The 21,964-nt window shown below is 42.9% G+C and overlaps 1 protein-coding gene across 1 annotated transcript in view; it reads right to left on the reverse strand.

The window, feature by feature from the left end:
- Nucleotides 1–21,964, reverse strand: part of LOC145403139 (putative neural-cadherin 2) — a 180,275-nt gene that overhangs the window by 36,630 nt on the left and 121,681 nt on the right. The window contains exon 26 of the mRNA XM_080274964.1: nt 16,956–17,128. Within this exon, the coding sequence (XP_080131090.1) occupies nt 16,956–17,128 (173 nt within the window). The remainder of the gene's footprint in view (nt 1–16,955; nt 17,129–21,964) is intronic.

The following is a 21,964-nucleotide window of genomic DNA, read 5'->3' on the forward strand; positions in this document are numbered from 1 at the left end:
CACACACACACACACACACACGGCTAGTGCGATAGTATTAGGTAAAAAAAAAAAACAGTTTTGGAACAGTGTCCCTTACGGAATGAAGTATTGGTCTTGTGTAACTTTAGTGCAGTTGCTGACACCGGCAGAGTAAGCTTTGAGGAATATATAGGTCCCCATGGCTCTGGAACCAGGAATTCCAATAGTTTCTTCTTTTTAGATTTTCCGAAATCTTATAAACTAAAAATTAATGGTTCCTGGTCCTAGCGGCGGTTGCCAAGGAGATTGATCACAGGCTTGTAGGTACTCAGTGGAGGATCCCTCAGAACTGCAGTGTTCTCAGGAGTACAGTCTTTACTCCTGATCACCGACCTGTCATTGCTACTCTTTGGTTACAAGTCAAAACTGAGAGAATAAAAAAATGAGAAGTTTCATCTTGAGAAACTCAGGAGTGAGGAGTGTGCTGATGAGTATGCAGTGGCAGTATCATTGAACTTAGGTGTTCACTGCTGTTGAGGACCCTACTGAACGATGGGATGCATTTAGCCAGTGGTGTGTGACTTGCTCCACAGAAGTCAACTCCAGGGGCTTGCGACTTTCCTTATATGAGAGAGATTTTTAACAGTGTGCCACGAAGTTCCTCAAAGGAGTAGTGTCAAACAGTTCTTAAGGAATATTAGGCTTTCTCTAATCGCTCATCAACACCCACTAGATTAAACCTAGAACAAAGTAACAGCAGCTACTGTGAACGAAATTCATGCACTTCCAGATCCTCTTACCATGGTCTTAGAAACCAAGAAAGGCTCAGACCTGTTTTGAAAAAACGAATTATGATGATAAAATCCAATGCAAGGGTAACAGTGGCTAAGGGAAGGGAGGGAAATATGCAATAAATTATTGAAAGTAGCAGGTCATGCTCAAGGTATGGATTATTGGACAAACTGGTAACTGACTGAGGCTTGACGGAAACAAATCCCGCTTTTATTGTTGTCAGTTTCCCGACAACCGGGAAATTTCTGACCACAGTAACTCCCTAACTACGGAGAGTTGAGCAAATATATTTCATAGATAGGTGTGTCATATAAGTTCCAAGACGATGGTGCACATCTAAAGTAATTTTGCAGTGATTGCTAAATTGGTCATACTGCTATACAGCAGAGCTTGTTTTGCACCTCCCCCCCCCCTGCCACAGTTCAAGGGTTAAGTGTGATACTCTGGCAGAGCTGGCGAATGCAATGGAGAAACACCTAAGATCAAGGAGACGATTTGTCATGCCGAGGATATTTGTTACGACTGATGAGGGTTATGCTGCCAAACTGGCGTGGGATAGAGAGCAGGACAGGTTTCTGTTTCACTGTGCAAGAGTTTTGCTCAGCAGGGGCAAGGAGAGGTATGTCATGGAAATCACTGAGGAGGCAGAAGGTTGCTTCATGCAAATAACCATAGATCTGCTTATCATTCCCTGAAGAACGTCCACTCTTGCCCCACCTCTTGGGTTAACTCTACTGTATCTGGACAGCAGATGCATGGCTTATGTTAGGGGGCAGATGTACAGGGCATGCTGGGCTGAGTACTTGGCAGCTATACCTAGAATAATCTGCCCTAGGAGGGTTCCTGTTGGCTGGTGTGCAACCACTAGCAGCTTTTCCACCAATCAACGATGCCTTGCCTTCTCTTAATAAAATAAAGAAATCAGTGGCTTGGTTAAAAAGTAGTATGGCAGCTGGTGTTCGTGGCATCACTGCGGAACTGATCAGAGCTGGAGGCAAAGTCATGATCTGGGCATCACATGCAGTCGTAGATGCCACTGGACGTACTGGTATCATTCATCTGACTGGATAAAGGGTTTGGTTACCTCAGTCTAGAAAGAAAATGGAAACCAGCGTGGCTGCTTTACAGTAATTACCGTGGTGTTACGGTGCTCGGTATGCCAGGCAAGGCCCTCACTCATGTTCTCGTGATGCATATCCGGGGCCATTTGCTTAAGTTTCAGAGGCTTGAGCAATGCGGATTTACGTCCAAGAAGTCTACAGTTGACAGGATCCGAGTTCTTAGAGTTCTCGCACAACGAAGTCGGGAGTTTCGGCAAGGACTACTTGAAGCCTACATTGATCTCAAGAAGGCGTTTGACTCAGTAAATCGAAAGACACTATGGGAACTCCTAGGACTCCATAGGATCCCTGCGGAGATAACCCGGTTCACAGCTGGCCTGTATTCAGCCACTGTCAAGTGTGTGTATGTGGGGGGGGTCGGGGGTTGGTGAGACATCCGATTTCCTTCCAATAAGACTGGTATGTTTCCTTGTTCCCTCACTTTTCAACACATGTATGGATTAAGTGATGGGTCAAGCTGTGAGTCAGACACTCCGTGGGGTATAAACTGGCAATTTTAAGGTTACTGATCTTGCCTTTGCTAATGATGCAGTTAACCTTGCAAAGTCGCTGGACACACTACTGAATACTCTCGAGGCATCTAACAAGAATGTGAACCCACTGGGACCAAAGATCTCCTGGGCCAAGACCAAGGTCCAGGTATTTGGTGGCTTGTTGAATGAAACAATATAGTTTGTTTAGGTATGTGATGAGGACAGTGAAGTCTTGGAAAGATTAACAGATTTTGGCAGTGTGATCCATAACATATGTGATAAGATTTGTCAATACACTGGTTCGACCTTTGGTTTACGGATTAACTGAATTCGATTATTTGGTGTTATCATTATTTATGAAGAGCAAAAATCCGCATCTCCGGGGTGATGGTACTCCCTGTCTTGCTTTATGGCTGTGAGACAAGGACACTAAACAGTGCCTTAGAGTGATGAATTAACTCCTTTGTTACTGAGTGCCTTTAAAGGATCAAGGGAAATTGCTGGTGTGTTCAAGAACACAATGAACGAGTACTCCGTGAGGCTGACTCGAGGCCTACTGCCCAGATTATATGAAAAGGCCAACTCCAGTTACATGGGCATGTCACGAATCAATTCGCGACATTTCCTTTTTGTGAGAAGCCACGAACTATTAGTGGAAAACTCACTGTGTATCGCTCAGCTAACCGTTTCTCCCTCCATTTCGGAGTATACTTTTCAAATAATTCGTCACCGTTTTCAAAGAGTGACCGATTTAATGCACGTCACTAAGTGCTGTACTGAGCGATACTATTGTTTTTTTATTGTTCGCCCCTGCTCATTCGACCGTTAAAAAAATGCGGCCGAGTGCTCCGCTTTGTTCTCACGACTTGGGCAGTCCAGTTGTTGCTGCGACGGAGAGAGGTCCTGTGTTAGCAGTGTGAGGTCAGCTAGTACCCAAACTCCACAGTTCTTCAGTACTTCCATCCTAGTTCAGCCTGGGTGATACGCAGCATTCATCGACTATAGTATTTCCTTCGTGTATTTCCTAGTTTTAAGAGTTTAGTTAAGGTGTTTTTCCTAGGCGTAAGTATTTAGCTTCTGTGTGAGTGAGCGAGTGCGTCTCATTGATTTGATTTGAAATGTAACGTTCAATTTATTTTTGTAATTAATAAATTTAACAGTTCTATTTCTTGAGCTTAATGTAGAGTAAAAATCTTGTTTCATTTCTCCATAATTAAGCTTATTTTCCATATAGCTCCTAGCTTGCATAAACATTTACTATTCATAACTGGTACTTAGACCAGTCTTGTTGTATTAACTTAATATCCGTTGTGCCAGGAGTTAATGCATCAGCAAGAACCTGATGTTATTATTATTAGTATTATTTATTGTCAAGGGTGATGTAACTTTCTCCAGAGGCTAACAGTACAGTAATTCAGCAATTGTGAGTAATTAGTCTCTGCTGTGTACTGTTGAGGAAGTTTATAAATTCTCGTTCTCAGAGAATCGTGCTAAGCCAGCGTAAAGTAATCGTTGCTTGATGTAGCAAGACAATCATTGTCTCTGCTCTTCAATATTATTGAATATTATTATCAATTTAAATAATATTTAACCATTTATATCAAAATTACCCTGAAAATATAAAAACCCCGTGACAATTGGCGACCTCATTCCAGGATATTAACTCCTAGCTCTAAAGCTATTCACGAGATAGTGCTCACTCATTCATATTTAGGTATTTATCATTAAAGTTTATAGGCACAAGTTTACTGGTGGTTACCGTTAATTTAGCAAGTGAATTTTGCTTTATTAATCAATAGAGTACTTAACTCTAGTTTATTCTTTGTAACGCCAGACGATTTTATTCGCTCCTGGGAAGTCGGCGTACCCATTGTGTTTATTATTGAGTCTTCCCAGTCATTTACATTTTTGATTTATTCTTTGCCAGTTAACTGGATAAGACTGGTCACCACTAGCTTGTGTCTGTACTCTTTACTTGTGTTTATTAGCATTCGTTTGCGAAGCAGCAATCAGTACTGAGTCGCTAGTTATTTAGATTGAGTTAGCGACATGGCTACTACTGTATTTTTACAGGAAGCCAAAGATATGGGTCTTTCGGACCCAACCGAAATTAAAGAGTATATACTCTCACGGCATAATCAGGAACAGCAGCGCGAGAATGATGCCCGTGAAGAGCGTAAGATTCAGCGCGAATACGAGCGAGAACAGCGCGAACAACGTGAAAGAGAGCGTGCACATGAACAAGAGCAGCGTGAAAAGGAGCGCGAGTACGAGCGAAAACAGCGCGAACTCGACTTAGAACATGAGCGAGAACAGCGTGAGGAACGAGAGAGAGAACGTCAATACGAGTTACAACAACGAGACAGAGAACGAGAACACGAACGTGCCGAGCGAGAAGCACGCGAGAGACATGAACTTGAAGTGCTGAAGCTCAAGCGAGATTCCTTGGGTTCAGACACATCTGGTGCAGTTGGTTCAAGCTCCACGAGCGCTCTCCCTGCACATGTTATGGCGACCCCACACATCAAGCTTCCCCCATACAAAGATGGCGAGCGAATCGAGCCATACATAGCTCGATTTGAAGACATGGCTCAGCTTTACCAGCTCGATGATGCAGCTAAGCGGCTTCAGTTTCTTAGTCTGTTTGAGGGCCCTGCCCTCGATATTCTCCACAGAATTCGTGGAGACAATCTCACGTATGAAGTGATGAAAGCTGCACTCATTAAGGCGTATGGCCTCACAGTAGACGACGCCAAAGCTCAGTTCATGCGAGCTCGTCTCCAAGACAAGGAGACAGCTGTTCAGTTCCTCGACCGTCTCACTGCTTACCTAGGTGAGTGGATGGAAAAAGATGAAACTCCTTCCACGCGTGAGGGGATAATTGACCTTATGCTGCGTACACAGCTAGAGAGGTCGTGGCCTGCTGAGCTCATAGCACAGCTTAAGATCTGCCAGATGAAAGATGCCAGCCAAATGGTAGAGAAGGCTGACGCATTCTTTACTGCATACGGGTATCAAGCTCGTAAGCAAAACACCTGGAGCAGAAAAGATACTGCCAAGTCTGGGAAGCCGTCTCAGACTGAACCCCAGCAACAAGGCCATTCTCAGAATAATGGCCAAGGTCCAAAACCGCAGTGGAAGGACCAGGGGCAAAACACTCAGAAACCTGAGTGGAAGAGGTACAACAAGTACCCTAACCAGCAGCAGTATCAGCCACGCAACCGACCGTCGGGACAAACTTTTCCACCACCAGCTCAAAAGAGGCAGGAAGCGAATGCAGCCTTCATTCCTCAGCAGCAGCCTGGTGGTCACGTCCCTACCAGTGTGGGTACTTCCCCACAGTTCACTAGTCCCACAGTGACAGTGAACCCCCCTCCACAGATGGCCAATGTTCCATCTTATAACTCACAAGGCACAATGTTTGCCACATCAATTCAGCAGCCTCATGAGTGGCTAGCTGCTTCCTCCACAGGCCCTCCCACAGGTGACAGTACCTTCCTTGTACAGCCAGGGTTTGTGGGAGGCATTCCTGCGAAGGTCCTGAGAGACAATGGTTCCTCAGGTTGCTCTGTCAAGCAGAGTTTAGTTCGGCCTGAGCAGTATACAGGTCGACAGATCCATGCGAGCCTTATTGATGGATCAGTGAGATTGTTCCCTGAGGCACGTATCCAGGTGGCATCTCCATTTTATACTGGTACGACACTAGCAGTTGTCATGCCAGAGCCTCTATTTGACCTTATAGTAGGCAATATTATTGGAGTCAAGGATAGTTGCTCCGATGACGCTACTCAGACTTCGGCTGCTGCGGTAACACGAGCCATGACTGAGGCTCCAGACTGTGTCACCCCAGTGATCATTGAATCGCCGCAAGATCTGATGTGTAGTCAACTTGTTGTGCAAGAACAACATTCTGACCCGACACTTGCTACCGTGCGGAACAAACAAAAGGGTCGAGTGATTAAGTATTCACGGGGAGGTCAAGCCAAGTTCCTTCGCAAACAAGGACGGCTCTACCGTGAGTCACGAACACCCGAGGGCGAGGTTCGACTGCAGTTTGTCGTTCCCGCCAAGTACCGCCTAGCAGTGTTACAATGGGGTCATTGTTCAGCCTCAGGAGGTCACATGGGCAAAAGGAAGACCCAGGGCCATATCCGAGCTGACTTTTTCTGGCCAGGGATGGGACGAGACATAGATAGTTTTGTCCGTTCCTGCAGTGTGTGTCAAAGTAACACCACTAATCAGGGACATGCCCTTCCTGTGCCGTTTCTAACCACACCTGTAATCTCTGAGTCAGTTGAGAGACAGGATAGTGGTAATGTGGGTGTAGACCTGATGTCTCACCTACTAGCTGCTTACTAACTAGCAACTGTTGTATGTTGGGTTCCGTAATAGGCATCCTAAGCGATTTGAGTAATCCAAGGACCAGCCTGGTTCCCAGTTAAAAGTGTAGACCAGACGTCTCACTCGTTGGCCCTACAGGACACAGTATATCCAGGGCTTGTACATACATGTATACCATAAGTTAAGGGGGAAGTTTGAGAACCTTGCAGAGACAGTCCGAGGCTGTGTATGAATTACCTTGTGGAATGTCTCGAGCTGTGGGCCTCTCTGAGGATTCCCGGAGAATGCACATTACCCACATGAGTGTTCACACCCACGGTGGGTGTTAAAACGTGACCTGCCCGAGATTGCGTAGCGATTTTCAGCTTCCTGTATTACTCGTAAGTGTAGAGTTAGGTTAACCAGTAAACTGCCCGTTCTAAGCAATTTGTGAATTCAAGAACTGGCACGTTTCCTGGTTAATAATGTTAGGTTAACCAGTAAACTGCCCGTTCTAAGCAATTTGTGAATTCAAGAACTGGCACGTTTCCTGGTTAATAATGAAAGCGTTAACCAGTAAGCTATAAGGGTTCTAAGCAATTTGTGAATTCAAGAATTACGTTTCCTGGTTAATAATGACAAGTACTGATTGCTAGGCAGAGAGAGAGAGAGAGAGACACAGAAATAACAGTTTTGATGCTCCACCTTAATTCTTTTCGCAGGTGTAGCTGGTGGGTGCAGCATTGCCGTGCAGATCAGCTGGCCGTTCCTGTTGCATGCTGCCGCCCCTTCTCTTCTGCCTCGTCATCATTATTTTACTATAAATTTGTATTACTGTGTCATTTTACACGTAGTTACAGTTACACTACAACTGTCACACCTACACCGTGTATTACATACACAACACTACATAACAATTAGTTGTTAATGTAAATGTAGCGAACTTTCGCTCAGTTTGACCTGAGTACAGGATTTTCACAGTCGTCACGGAGTTTTTCCCTCAAGCTTGTTTCTATTAACGTAAATACGAGGTTTTTTCGCTCACTGGCGACTGCGACATACTCCTGTAGCAGGATAGCACACACACCACAGAGTGAATCTTGTGTGACTGAGTTAGGATTTATATGTATCTATATTGAAATCTTTCTTCTGAAGGAAGAAAGATTTAATTTTCATGGGGCGTAATGTCACGAATCAATTCGCGACATTTCCTTTTTGTGAGAAGCCACGAACTATTAGTGGAAAACTCACTGTGTATCGCTCAGCTAACCGTTTCTCCCTCCATTTCGGAGTATACTTTTCAAATAATTCGTCACCGTTTTCAAAGAGTGACCGATTTAATGCACGTCACTAAGTGCTGTACTGAGCGATACTATTGTTTTTTTATTGTTCGCCCCTGCTCATTCGACCGTTAAAAAAATGCGGCCGAGTGCTCCGCTTTGTTCTCACGACTTGGGCAGTCCAGTTGTTGCTGCGACGGAGAGAGGTCCTGTGTTAGCAGTGTGAGGTCAGCTAGTACCCAAACTCCACAGTTCTTCAGTACTTCCATCCTAGTTCAGCCTGGGTGATACGCAGCATTCATCGACTATAGTATTTCCTTCGTGTATTTCCTAGTTTTAAGAGTTTAGTTAAGGTGTTTTTCCTAGGCGTAAGTATTTAGCTTCTGTGTGAGTGAGCGAGTGCGTCTCATTGATTTGATTTGAAATGTAACGTTAAATTTATTTTTGTAATTAATAAATTTAACAGTTCTATTTCTTGAGCTTAATGTAGAGTAAAAATCTTGTTTCATTTCTCCATAATTAAGCTTATTTTCCATATAGCTCCTAGCTTGCATAAACATTTACTATTCATAACTGGTACTTAGACCAGTCTTGTTGTATTAACTTAATATCCGTTGTGCCAGGAGTTAATGCATCAGCAAGAACCTGATGTTATTATTATTAGTATTATTTATTGTCAAGGGTGATGTAACTTTCTCCAGAGGCTAACAGTACAGTAATTCAGCAATTGTGAGTAATTAGTCTCTGCTGTGTACTGTTGAGGAAGTTTATAAATTCTCGTTCTCAGAGAATCGTGCTAAGCCAGCGTAAAGTAATCGTTGCTTGATGTAGCAAGACAATCATTGTCTCTGCTCTTCAATATTATTGAATATTATTATCAATTTAAATAATATTTAACCATTTATATCAAAATTACCCTGAAAATATAAAAACCCCGTGACAGGGCATGTGGAGCGTTTCGTTGAGGCTGATCATGTTCACAGGGTGATATTTGAGTCATAGGTTATCCGGAGTGGGAGAGACAATGAAGAAGGCGCCACTACTCATGGCCGGAGGAGGTTGACCGTTCCTATCGGGAGATACCTGGAGAGGCAGGGAAAGAGTCACTGTCTGGAGGCTTGCAAGGAGGGTTCCTTCGTGAGTAAAGCTGGAGGGCCTATCTATCTATCTATTGCCAGGCGCCATAATCCCGTAAGGGGTGGGCATTTGACTTGAGTTATTTGTTTTATAGGGAGGGGCACTAACTCTTCACCAACCCACTTGCTGACAAGTAGGGAGCACGTATGGTTTGGTTATATGGTTACCACCCAGCGTTGTAAATGGTTTCTTGGCCTGCAGGAAGCCATTTGGCTTGTCACTCAATGCAAAGCCTCCTGTAAAGGAAAGAAAAGCAAGCAATAAGAAGTGACAGGAAAGATGGGAGAAATAGGAAGAGAGGAGGGCAGGCACAGAAAAATAATGATAAAAGCTAAGGAAGAAGTAGGCAGCACTACATCAAGTGAGTGGATGATGGCCGCCACTACCCACCACTGGAAGATGATTGAGGTTATTTGCTCTGCAGCATTTGCAGCGAGTGACTGAGTGAATCATACATGTATAAGATTTGATTTTTTTTTTAATAGTTAGAATGCCATCCATCCAAACCATCACCCCTCTTCATCGTCCTCCACTTTCACCTTTGTCGGTGATGCTTGTGAGCACATGCACCATTAGCACGAGCATTGTTAGATTGGTTACTACGGCATCTTTAACAAGCTCCAGTCCTCCCCAGATAAGCTTAATATGTTGAAGATTCTTTATGTTGAGATGTAGACAAGTCAACTATGGATGCAGTCCTTAAATACCCTGCTGAAAGCTTTACCCTGAATTACTTGTTTCGAGAAGAATTGTGTGCTTCTCAGCTCAGTGTGGATACTTGAGTTTATTGCAGGTGAAGCAGGTGATCTACAGAAATCATTCCAAATAGTTTTATCAGCCTTTGAAGTAGAATTACCTAATTTCTTTTTCATCTGATGCACCTGGGCCACTTCCACAGCTTATATACCAAGTCGTGGTGGCAAAAAAAAATGGATGAGCCTTAGTTATGAGGCAGGAATGAGTCCTTCCTTATTATAATCGAGTAAATATCACCTGATGAAACTGGTCAACTCGCACAATTTAATTACTTATTCGCGGTTGCATGAACTTTGATAGGCCTTAGCTATGAGGCACGAATGGGTCTTCTTGATTAATTGTCAAATCAACCCTCCAGTCTGAGTACAATGTCTTGGTCATCTACTGAGCTGAAAGGGTGAGAGATATTATAATGTTAGAAATAAAGCACTGTATGGTGAGTCAGTGGCGGATCCAGGATTTAGGAAAGGGGGGGGCGACTGTTTGTCAATGTAAGGGGCGCCGAGCGCTGACTGCGAGAGGCAATAAGCTAGCGGGTTTGGGGTGAGCGGTAGCTCCCACAGCGGAGTCCGGGGCGGAGCCCCGGCCGCAAAACGCTTTTAACATTTCACAAGCATTTTGAAAGCATTTTGGGGCAAGTTTTGGTACTTTTATGGTGGTTAATACTTAAAACCTGTAACCAATAATTCGTGTTAGATGGAAACCAGTTACAGTTCTCTACCGATTGATTGAAATTGGAATGTATTATAGATTCATACAAGTCTCTACCAACTGATCAGAATTAAAATATATACAGTATAGATTCAAACCATTCTCAACACACACACCACAAAGCCAGTCAGGAGACGGGACGTGTGGGCTGGGTATTCCCCAGGTCCTGTCCTCCCCACTTATTGTTTTTTAATCAGCCCATACACCACTGACCGGGCTAATGTATGGCCCGGCCTGCACTATATGTGCAGGAAAACTTTAAACGAACGAACGAACGAACCTTTCTCAACTTTTTATCAAAACTGAAATATAGATCATTCAAACCATTCTTTAATAGTTGATCAAAATTGAAATATATTATTGATTAGTTAGGATATACACATATATCCTAATTATTAATTAGGATGTATATACATATATCCTAATTTATTATTATTATTATTATTCACTCATCTTAAATGTCAGGACCAACTTGCCTAGCCCCGGGCTTCTACGTTCCTCATGGGGCAGTGTAGTATTGGATGATGGATGGATGGATGTATTATTATTATTATTATTATTATTATTATTATTATAGCTTTTTATTTTTATCGACATTGATATTTGATAATAATCAGCTCTTGGGAGCGCCATTCACAGCTGAGGGGGGGCGGCCTCCCCCGCCCCCCCTGGATGCGCCACTGAGTAACATTCAAGGGGGAATGGTGTGCCTCCCGGCTATACTTCCTGCTGTAGGCGGAGAAGGCGACCCACAACCTTCCCATCATTCATACCGACGTTGGAGTAGTTATATTATTAAATGTTACTGGCCTGAAAAAATGGTGTGCCTCTTAACAAAAGCTTCCGCACTCTAAGTAAAAGAACAAGAGTGACACACAAGCAAAATTCTTATAATTCTTACTCACCTAGAATTCGTCAAGCCCTGGTTTAAGGAAAATGGGGTCCCCTCCAAATGAATATAGTTTGGAGTGCTGAATTGGAGAAGGAAACATGCGAACAATACTGCTACCATGTTTACCCACAGTCATAACCGTTCTGCATTTACAAGTGTTTTACCATCACACGTAACCATTCACTTCACCACCACCATCACACGCAACCATGCACTTCACCACCACCATCACACGCAACCACTCACTTCACCACCACCATCACACGCAACCACTCGATTCACCACCGCCAACATACACAAGCACTCACTTCATCACCACCATCGCACGCAGCCACACACTTCACCACCACCATCACACGCAACCACTCATTTCACCACCATCACACGCAACCACTCACTTCACCACCACCACACACAACCACTCACTTCACCACCACCATCACACGCAACCATTCACTTCACCACCACCATCACACACAACCACTCACTTCACCACCACCATCACACACAACCACTCACTTCACCATCAACACACACAACCATTCACTTCACCACCACCATCACACACAACCATTCACTTCACCATCAACACACACAACCACTCACTTCACCATCAACACACACAACCACTCACTTCACCATCAACACAAGTAGGACGTGCGACATCGGCGCTCCGTACCGAATCAACACGGCCAGTGGCATTACCTAAATTAGTATCTTTGCATGAGTCAGGCTCTGTACTAGGTTAGACTAAATGATTGTTCATTATTAAAAGGAAAAAAAAAAGTTTAAACAAGACTTATTCAAACAGAAAAGAAAAACAAGACGAAAGAATATGCTGAGTCATGTGAGGTTTGTTTAGGCTACAACAACACGGGGATTGTAAGTATATACTTTGCACTTTTAGTATTGCAAAATGGACACATACTTTAGTAAAGCAAATTTGGAAAAGAAAAGGGATAAAAGTAAGAAGCAAAATGATGATTTCTACCAAGAACTGGTTGAAGTGGAGCCTCACAAAAGACTGGTTGAACGTGTAAACAAACTAGAAATGGCTTTCAAAAATGAAATTGATGAAATAAAGAAGCAGATGCACTTGCAAAAGGAAGAAATAGAAAAACTAGGAAGGGAGGCCGATAAGAAAGACACAACCATCAGTGAACTAACAGTGGAATTGAGTACACTTAGGAAGAAAGTGAGTGAAATGGCAAGTACAGTAGTCAATCACGAGAGTGTTATGGAAGAGTTAAAAAATGACACAGAGACAATTAGGCAAGTTAGCAGTCTTATTGACCAGAGCAGTGATATTGAGGAGAAGATAACACAGGTGAATGAAGCTGTGCAAAGCTACAAAAATGATGTGAAAACCACGTATGCTGAATGGTGAAAGTAGAGAAAGACTTAGAAACAAGGGTGGAGGAAAAAAGCATTAAAAAGGAAGTGAAAAGAATAATCCAAAACAATCCAAAGTTAGTCAGAGATTCAGTAGATATAAACAAATCTATAGTAATCACTGGTATAGAAGAGGAAGATCTAAAAAACAAGATCACAAGAGACAAAAAGGAGATGGCAAATGTAATGAGCTTACTGAAGGAAGTATCAGAGGAAATCTGTAGTAAAGACATAGAGGAACACAAAAGGTTAGGGAAATATGAGAAAAGCAAGACAAGATCTCTAAAGGTGACTTTCCAGAGTTTAAACACTGTGGAAGAGATATTAAAAAATGTAAAGAATCTTATGGAAAAAGAGGAGTTCAAAAATGTATGGATAAAGAGATGCCTAACACAAGAGGAACTGGAATTACTGAAAGAGAAAAGGGAGGAAGCAAAAACAAAAAATGAGGAAAGATCGGAAGAGGAGAAGTTTTTTTTTTTTTTTTACAAAGTAATAGGATTGCAGGTAGGAAAGTGGTACACAAACAGGATGGAATAAAAAGGAGGAAGGTAGTAGAACCATGTCATGACAAGTATATAAACAAGAAGATAAAGTTGATGTACTCAAATGTGGATGGAATGGTATCTAAATTACTAGAGATGAATGATTATGTCAGAGAAAATGAACCACAAATAATATGCCTAACTGAAACAAAATTAACACCAAGGATATCCAATGACATACTAAACTTAGAGGAATACAATATATGGAGAAGAGACAGAAATTTAAAAAAAGGAGGAGGAATTATAATATTAACTAAGAAAAATCTAAAAGTCAATGAAATAAAACTAGATATACCATCACAAGTAGAACTGATTGCAGTAGAGATCAACACATCTGAAGGTAAAGTAATTGTAGCCAATTTGTACATGCCACCCAGATCAAACACACGGGAAAGAGATGAATATGAGGACCTGGCAGAGAGTACACTTCAGAGTTTAAGATCATTACTACAAAAAATGGAAGAGAAAACAGAAAGAATTATACTAACTGGGGATTTCAATACAAATATAAATTGGAATACTCTAGATATAATTAGCCAAGAAAGCTGTTGGGACCAAAAGCTCCTGGATCTCATACAAGAGTTCTTCCTAACGCAACATGTGAGGGAAACCACCAGAAAAAGAGGGCTTGATGTACCTTCAGTGCTAGATCTAATATTTACTTAGCAAGAAAATGATATTGACAGTTTAATATATCACCCTCCACTCGGCAAAAGCGATCATGCAGTACTAAATTATAACTTCAGGATAGCATATGACATAGTAAACAGCAATGACAGTTACAAAAAGAGCCTAAACTATAAAAAGGGAAATTATCAAGACCTAAAGAAGTATTTCTTAGAAGTTGATTGGGAAAATGAGCTTAGAGGACAAGATTTAAATGCTGTATATAAAAGATTCTGTGAATTTTATGAAATAGGAGTCCAGAAGTACATCCCACAGCACAAAGAAGCAGATAAGAAAATACAGAAATGGTTCAATACAGAATGTAAAAAATCAAAAGAAAGAAGAGATTTGTTGTGGAATAGATACAGAAGACATAATAGTGAAGGGCGTATAATAATTACAAACAGGCAAGAAACGATTATACAAGAATAAGGAGGGAAGCCCAAAAACAGTTTGAGGAGGATATAATAAATAAAAGTAGTGATCAACCAAAGCTGTTTTACAGCTATATCAGAAGCAAAACCAAAGTAAAAGATATAATACAATCAGTTACGGACGAGGGAATCACTTATACACAAGAGAAGGATATTTGTGAAGCACTAAATAAGAATTTCCAATTAGTTTTTACAGAAGAAAAAAATTTTGAGAGGGACTATGTGGAACATGCATGTCCACACATACTACCAGATATACAAATAGCAGAAAAAGTAATACAGGAGGAGTTAAGTAGATTAGACAGAGGAAAAGGAAGTGGTCCTGATGAAATTTCATGTTGGGTACTACGAGAATGTGCAAAGGAGTTAAGTAAACCATTATTTTTAATTTGCAAGAAATCCTTGAGTCAAGGTACACTACCTGATATTTGGAAAAAAAGCAAATATTGTCCCCTTATTCAAGAAAGGAAATAGACAAAATCCTCTCAACTACCGACCAGTATCACTGACTAGTGTTGTAAGCAAGATATTAGAAAAGCTTATAAGAAAAGCTTGGGTAAACCATCTAGAAGAACACAGTATGATAACAGAAAGACAGTTTGGTTTCAGAAAAGGAAAATCATGTGTTACTAAGCTGTTGAGCTACTATGACAGAGTAACAAACACAATACAGGAAAGGGAAGGATGGGTGGACAGTATCTATTTAGATTTCAAGAAAGCTTTTGACACAGTACCACACCAAAGACTTTTATGGAAACTGTACCACCAAGGAGGAATTCGAGGCAAACTGTTTTGTTGTATGCAAGACTTTCTCATAAAAAGAGAAATGAGAACAGTATTAAGAGGAAACTACTCATCATGGAAAGAAGTGACTAGTGGAGTACCACAGGGTTCAGTGCTGGCACCAATCATGTTTTTAGTGTATATAAATGATATAAACAGTAACACTGGAAATGAGAGCTATCCGAATATGTTTGCAGATGATGCAAAAATACAAAGGAGAATTACTAACAGACTCTTGTAAAGAGCTACAAGAAGAATTAAATAAACTTCATGAATGGAGTAGTACATGGCAAATGGAATTCAATGTGGACAAGTGTCATGTAATCAAGTTTGGTAAAAGTGGAAAAAGACCTGATTGGGATTATAAGTTAGGAAATAAAACCCTATACACATCAGAAAGAGAGAAAGACCTAGGTGTGATCATCAATAACAGACTATCTCCGCCTGACCACATCAGCGAGAAGGTACGGAACATGTATACACTGCTTGCAAATATGAGAATAGCATTCACATACATAAATGAAGACATGCTAAGAAGGATAGTAACATCATTCATTAGACCAACCCTGGAATATGCATCAGTAGTCTGGAGTCCTCATCTAAAAAAGCACATAGACAAGATTGAAAAAGTTCAAAGGGCCGCTACAAGATGGATACCAAGCTTGAGGGACCTAAGCTACGAAGAAAGACTAAATAAACTTTATCTACCAACACTACAGGAGCGAAGGAAAAGAGGTGACATGATAATGCTATATAAGTGCATATCAGGGAAGGAGAAAATAGACATAAATGAATACTTAACATATGGAGAAGCATCAGCAAGAGGACACTGCAAAAAACTGCATAAGAAGAGAGGTGATAAAGACGTAAGGAAATTCAGTTTCCCAAACAGAGTAATTGACCAATGGAATGCACTACCGAATGAAATAGCGTGTGCCAAAACAATTCACAAATTTAAGGATATGTACGATAAATATGGTGTAAGACACGGGACAGTACGAGCTTGACTCATTCCTGTAAAGATACAATTAGGGAAGAACAATTAGGTAAGGTAAGAACTTCACCATCATCACACACAACCACTCACTTCACCATCATCACACACAACCACTCACTTCACCATCATCACACACAACCACTCACTTCACCATCAACACACACAACCACTCACTTCACCATCAACACACACAACCACTCACTTCACCATCAACACACACAACCACTCACTTCACCATCAACACACACAACCACTCACATCACCATCAACACACACAACCATTCACTTCACCATCAACACACACAACCACTCACTTCACCATCACAACCACTCACTTCACCACCACCACACACCACCACCACTCACTTCACCACCACCATCACACACAACAGCCATCATGAAAAAGCACCACACAGTTACCATCAATCACCTCTTATACACCACGTAAACAGCACCATTAACAAAGCTTCTGTATTCGGTTTGTTTTCATCTGACGGAACTTGGCCACTGACACAACTTGAGTGGTAAGTCAAGGCTGCATGAAATTTAATCAATACTGGCTACGAGGGAGGAATGAGTCTCCTTGCTTACTAGACATATCAAGCCTTCAGTCCGACTACACTTTGGCACCAAGTTAAAAGAGGTTACAGATTTTTGTCAGGACTGAGTAAACGCACTGTATCATTTTTACCCACCATCATAGTAGCTGCTCCCCGAAACGTTGCTCTGTGGTGAAAATGGTGTTCCTCCCAATTGAATTTCTTGCTCCTTATCTGGATGGAACAGACGACGTTGCTCCAGCGTCACTGAGGAGTTGTACAGGTGGTTGTCGCCATCGTCTACAGCCAGAGAGATTGCTGACCCCTGCCTGGAACACAAGATGAGGATGAGGAGGCAGAGGAGGAGGAGGAGGAGGAGGAGAAGGAGGAGGAGGAGGAGGAGGAGGAGAAGATGGCGATGATGAAGAAGAAGAAAGCTTATATTAAATGCCCATCGGTTGCATGAAGGTTTTACAAGGCAGAAAGTCAGTACAGTATTTACGAAGTCGCGATCCTCCCTAGAAATGACACGCAACAATGGACATTGCTTCCAGGATGATGGGTGAAGAGGGAACAAAAGGGAAACAAACCTTACCCGACAGTCTGACCGGCCGGGGGATCGATCTCGTTTATTCATTTATTTATTTTCCATTTCCGGCCTCCATATGCTAACCATTACAGCACCGTCTCCCCTACAACTGGGAAGTATGTCAGTTGTGTTCCTTAAGATTTAACTGGATCCATTAAGTAACAGACCTTGAAGAAATGGTGAATTATCAGATTATAATTCGTTCACTTTAAGTTGGTGGAGATTTTGTCCTTTACCATCTTATTTCATGTAGCTCAGTGAGAGAATACGGCGATGATACGGCTCTACATCCTTCTCATAGAGCTTTTGCCTGTGCTCACATTCTAGTGTTAATCTCTTGTTACAACTCAACATTCAAGATAAAGAAATGGCAATTAAACGCAAAGTTAAAGTGAACAGAGTGTAGACGATAACATGTTCCAGGACCTGAAGCGGTGGCGTCTTCGTCGTGGGTCTACCCCCCAGAGGCTGTCGAAGAGAAGAGGAGGACAGCATGGGTGCCAAACCACCGCAAACCCCCCCGGCCCCTCACGGGGCTCGAGTACCTGGGAGTGGCTTCGGTCGCCCGGGCAAGTACCACATCTCCCAACACAACACACACAACAACACCGTTTTTTCTACACCGAGAAATGACTTCCCGGCTGTCATTTCTCGACGACTTCTTCTAGCAGGGGACATTGAGAGCAATCCAGGACCCACCAACAAATACATATGTCCAACATGCTCAAAACCTATCACGTCGAGCCGACAGACAAAGGGTTCAGTTCAGTGCAATTCCTGCAAGAACTGGACCCATTACACCTGCACAACACTTGCAACCAGAAAACATTACACAAACACCTGGACCTGCTCCTTCCCCCCACCCATCAACCCCCCTTCCAATCCTACTCCTACTTCCTTCACACCTCCACAGCCAAACCCACCGACCCTTCCCACACCATCCAGTCCCCAAACTCCTCCCATTCCAACCCATCCTAATCCACCTCAACCCTTACCTCCATCACAACCTCCTCCTACCCCTCCCCCTCCACCCACACCACCTTCCCCCCGTGCTGCAGCAGCCAACACACATCGCACTCACAACATAAACATCCTTCAGTTAAACATAGATGGCATAAACACCAAAATACATGAACTCACACAATTCATCAAACAACAGAACATATACACTGCCATCTTACAAGAAACAAAGCTACACAGAGCACAGAAAACACCTTCATTTCATAACTTCACCACGATTCGACAAGACCAGGCCGACGGCAGTGGCGGTGGACTCATCACCCTGGTACGCAAATCCATCAACTTTGCAGATACCAGTGCACACACAAATACACTTCTCCCTCCACATGACACCATAACAGAAATACAATCAATTGAAATACGCACTGGTAACAGATCACACATAACAATCGCTAACACATACATTCATCCCCAATCGTCTCCCACAGTACCACACAATTACTCTCCTCAAGTACACCACATCACTAACATACCCAATATCATCCTGAGTGGTGATTTCAACGCCAAGTCGTCGGCCTGGCATGTCAACAACCCTGACACAGACAGAGGGCTGGTACTACAGTCCCAGACAGATCATCTTTTCATACTAAACAGTCTAGACCAACATACCCATATCCCACACCAAGCCCTCTTCCTCCCATCATCTCCAGACATCACCTTCTGCTCCCCAAACCTCGCCCCCACTACATCATGGAGAATGGTCAAAACCCTAGGCACTGATCACCTCCCAATCATCATCACTACCAAAACCAGAATCACCCCAGCTGGCCACAAACACACATACACTAATTATAAGAGAGCCAGCTGGGAGGCCTTTGTAACTGAAACAGAACAACATTTCGAAACACTAAACAGTACACCCATCACGAGCATGAACACCGCTGTGCACACTCTCAATACAATTATACAAAACGCAGACAAAAGACACATCCCTAGAGACAACAGAAAGAGACACAACCCCAACTTCACACCAGAAATTCAAGGCCTCATCAGACAACGGGACACACTGTGACACTCCCCAACACCCCATACACAAGACACCATACAACAAATACAAGAACTCAACACTCAAATAAACAATACAATATCAGAACAGCAAACACTAAACTGGAAAAATTACCTCCAAACACTTGACCACAAAACAAACATCAGCAAACTCTACAAAACACTAAACAGCATCACATTTCCCAACAGCAACACCACACAATCACACGCTGCCATCACAACAACAGACACCAAACCCTCAAACAAACAACAAGCAAACACTCTCATCAATCACTTTTCACAAGTCAGCCATCTAAACCCCCATCCCGAAGACCGACGTATCATCCGACGTAAGAGACAGTTCCCCACAGACCCAGACTACTCACCTTTCACTTACAACCAGACAAAGCACATCATTAACAACCTCAAGCACTCATCTGCCTGTGGACCAGACAACATAAGAAACATTCACCTTAAACACCTAGGATCACAAGGCATACAAGCACTCACCAACATATCAAACTACAGCTACTCACACAACATAATACCCAACATCTGGAAGCATGGCATTATCATCACTATCCCTAAACCCAACAAAGACCCCACGTTACCCTCCTCACATCGCCCCCATCACACTCCTCTGCACCCCTTCCAAAGTCACTGAACGACTGGTACTACAACTAGTCACACCTCACATACCCCTAGCCCAGTCACGACATGGCTTTAGGCCACTACACTCCACAAACACCCTTCTTACAGACCTTACACAGAGAGATTTCGATGGCATGAATTCAGCTAGGCCACCACACAGAACACTCCTAGTCACACTAGACATTAGCAAAGCTTTTGATGCCATCCCCCGCCACACCCTCACAAACAAAATACTCAACACAAACATGCACAATAACACAAAGAGATGGCTGGCAAACTACTTAGCAGGCAGATGTGCACACGTAACATTTGCCGGTCAGTCTTCTAACATCAGAAACTTCACAAACGGTGTCCTCCAAGGATCTGCTTTGTCCCCTACTCTCTAACCTATACATGCACGACGTACCCACACCCCACACACCATAGATACACATAGCTTCCTACGCAGATGATAAAACACTTACATGTACGCACCAAAACGCAAACACAGCTGCACACATCATTCAACCTTACCTCAACACACTACACGAATGGTTCACCACAAACAGGCTCAAAATAGCCCCAGCCAAATCTACAGTGAACCTTCTCACAAACTGGACAGCAGAACACAGTCACATCCCACACCTCACTATAAACAACACTCCCCTACCACACACACACACGCGCACACACAAAATCCTTGGTGTAACATACAATACATCAATATCATTTAAACAACACATCACAAACATTAAAAATAAAATAACACCAAGACTCAATGCTTTGAGGTCACTTGCCCATACAACATTCAGACACAACAAAGAAACCACCACCACAGTAAACTAACAATACATACGTTCAGTGATGAATTATGCAAGCCCTGCCTGGGCTTCTAACCTCACCAAAACACACTACAACACTCTACAGACCATGCAGAACAAGGCCCTAAAAATAATCACAGGCTGCACAGCTGCTACACCCACAGACCACCTACATCAAGAAACCAAAGTCCTCAAAGTCAAGGATCACGTAGACATGAGAGGCACCCAGTTTCTTGCTGCAGCCTCCACAAACCCACAACATCCACTATATTACATGGCAGCACATCCACCCACACCAAGGAACATCAAAACAACACCCAGCACACGATACCATACACAAATACTATCATCTCTCCCCCCTCGCCCACCTCAGACCAGCTTCGAGAAGCATATCCACACTCAGATCACTCGCCGCTCCATTCAGTCACTTAAAGACAACACACAGCTGCATGCACGGCCTCCTGACATCCACCCTTCTGAATCCTATCTTCCTCGTGAGGACAGGGTCCACCTGGCCAGGCTGAGATGTGGGCACCATCTAGCCCTCTTAAGCTACCAGAAGAGGCTGGATGACTCCGTCGCTGATGCCTGTCCAGGATGCAACGCAGCACCCCATACTATTAAGCACATTATGGAAGACTGCACTGAACACAATCACCTACGCCAACAACACAACATACACTCCTTGAGAGCTCTGTGGGAAAGCCCGGTCTCGGCCATGGCCTTCCTAAGGGACTCGAGGCTGTTCGGCCAGACTGCCTAGGGAACAACTACTACTACTACCACTACATGTTCGTTTCTTTTCTTAATATTCGCTGACGATTTCACTAGGCTAACGGGACACTTTCGAACTCCCTCATTCACCCCTTCAGTCTGATGACACACTTTTTATCTGAATCTTCCTGCCCTCAGACGATTTTGTCCCGCTTGAGGAGAGACATCAGGTTGCAAAGGGATTAATGTACAGTATACTCAATGTAACCTTTTCCTTTCAAAAGGTGTTTCCTAATCTCAGCAATAGCATCTGAAGGAAGCAAAAATAAAAGCAAAAACGAGCACCGAGAGAGGGCAGCACCCGCGCCCATCAGTTGGTTTAAGGACCGAGTATTAGATTTTGCCCT

This window comes from Coenobita brevimanus, chromosome 60, assembly GCF_032717465.1.
Source record: "Coenobita brevimanus isolate Jiangsu-jjx chromosome 60, ASM3271746v2, whole genome shotgun sequence".
NCBI lineage: Eukaryota > Metazoa > Arthropoda > Malacostraca > Decapoda > Coenobitidae > Coenobita > Coenobita brevimanus.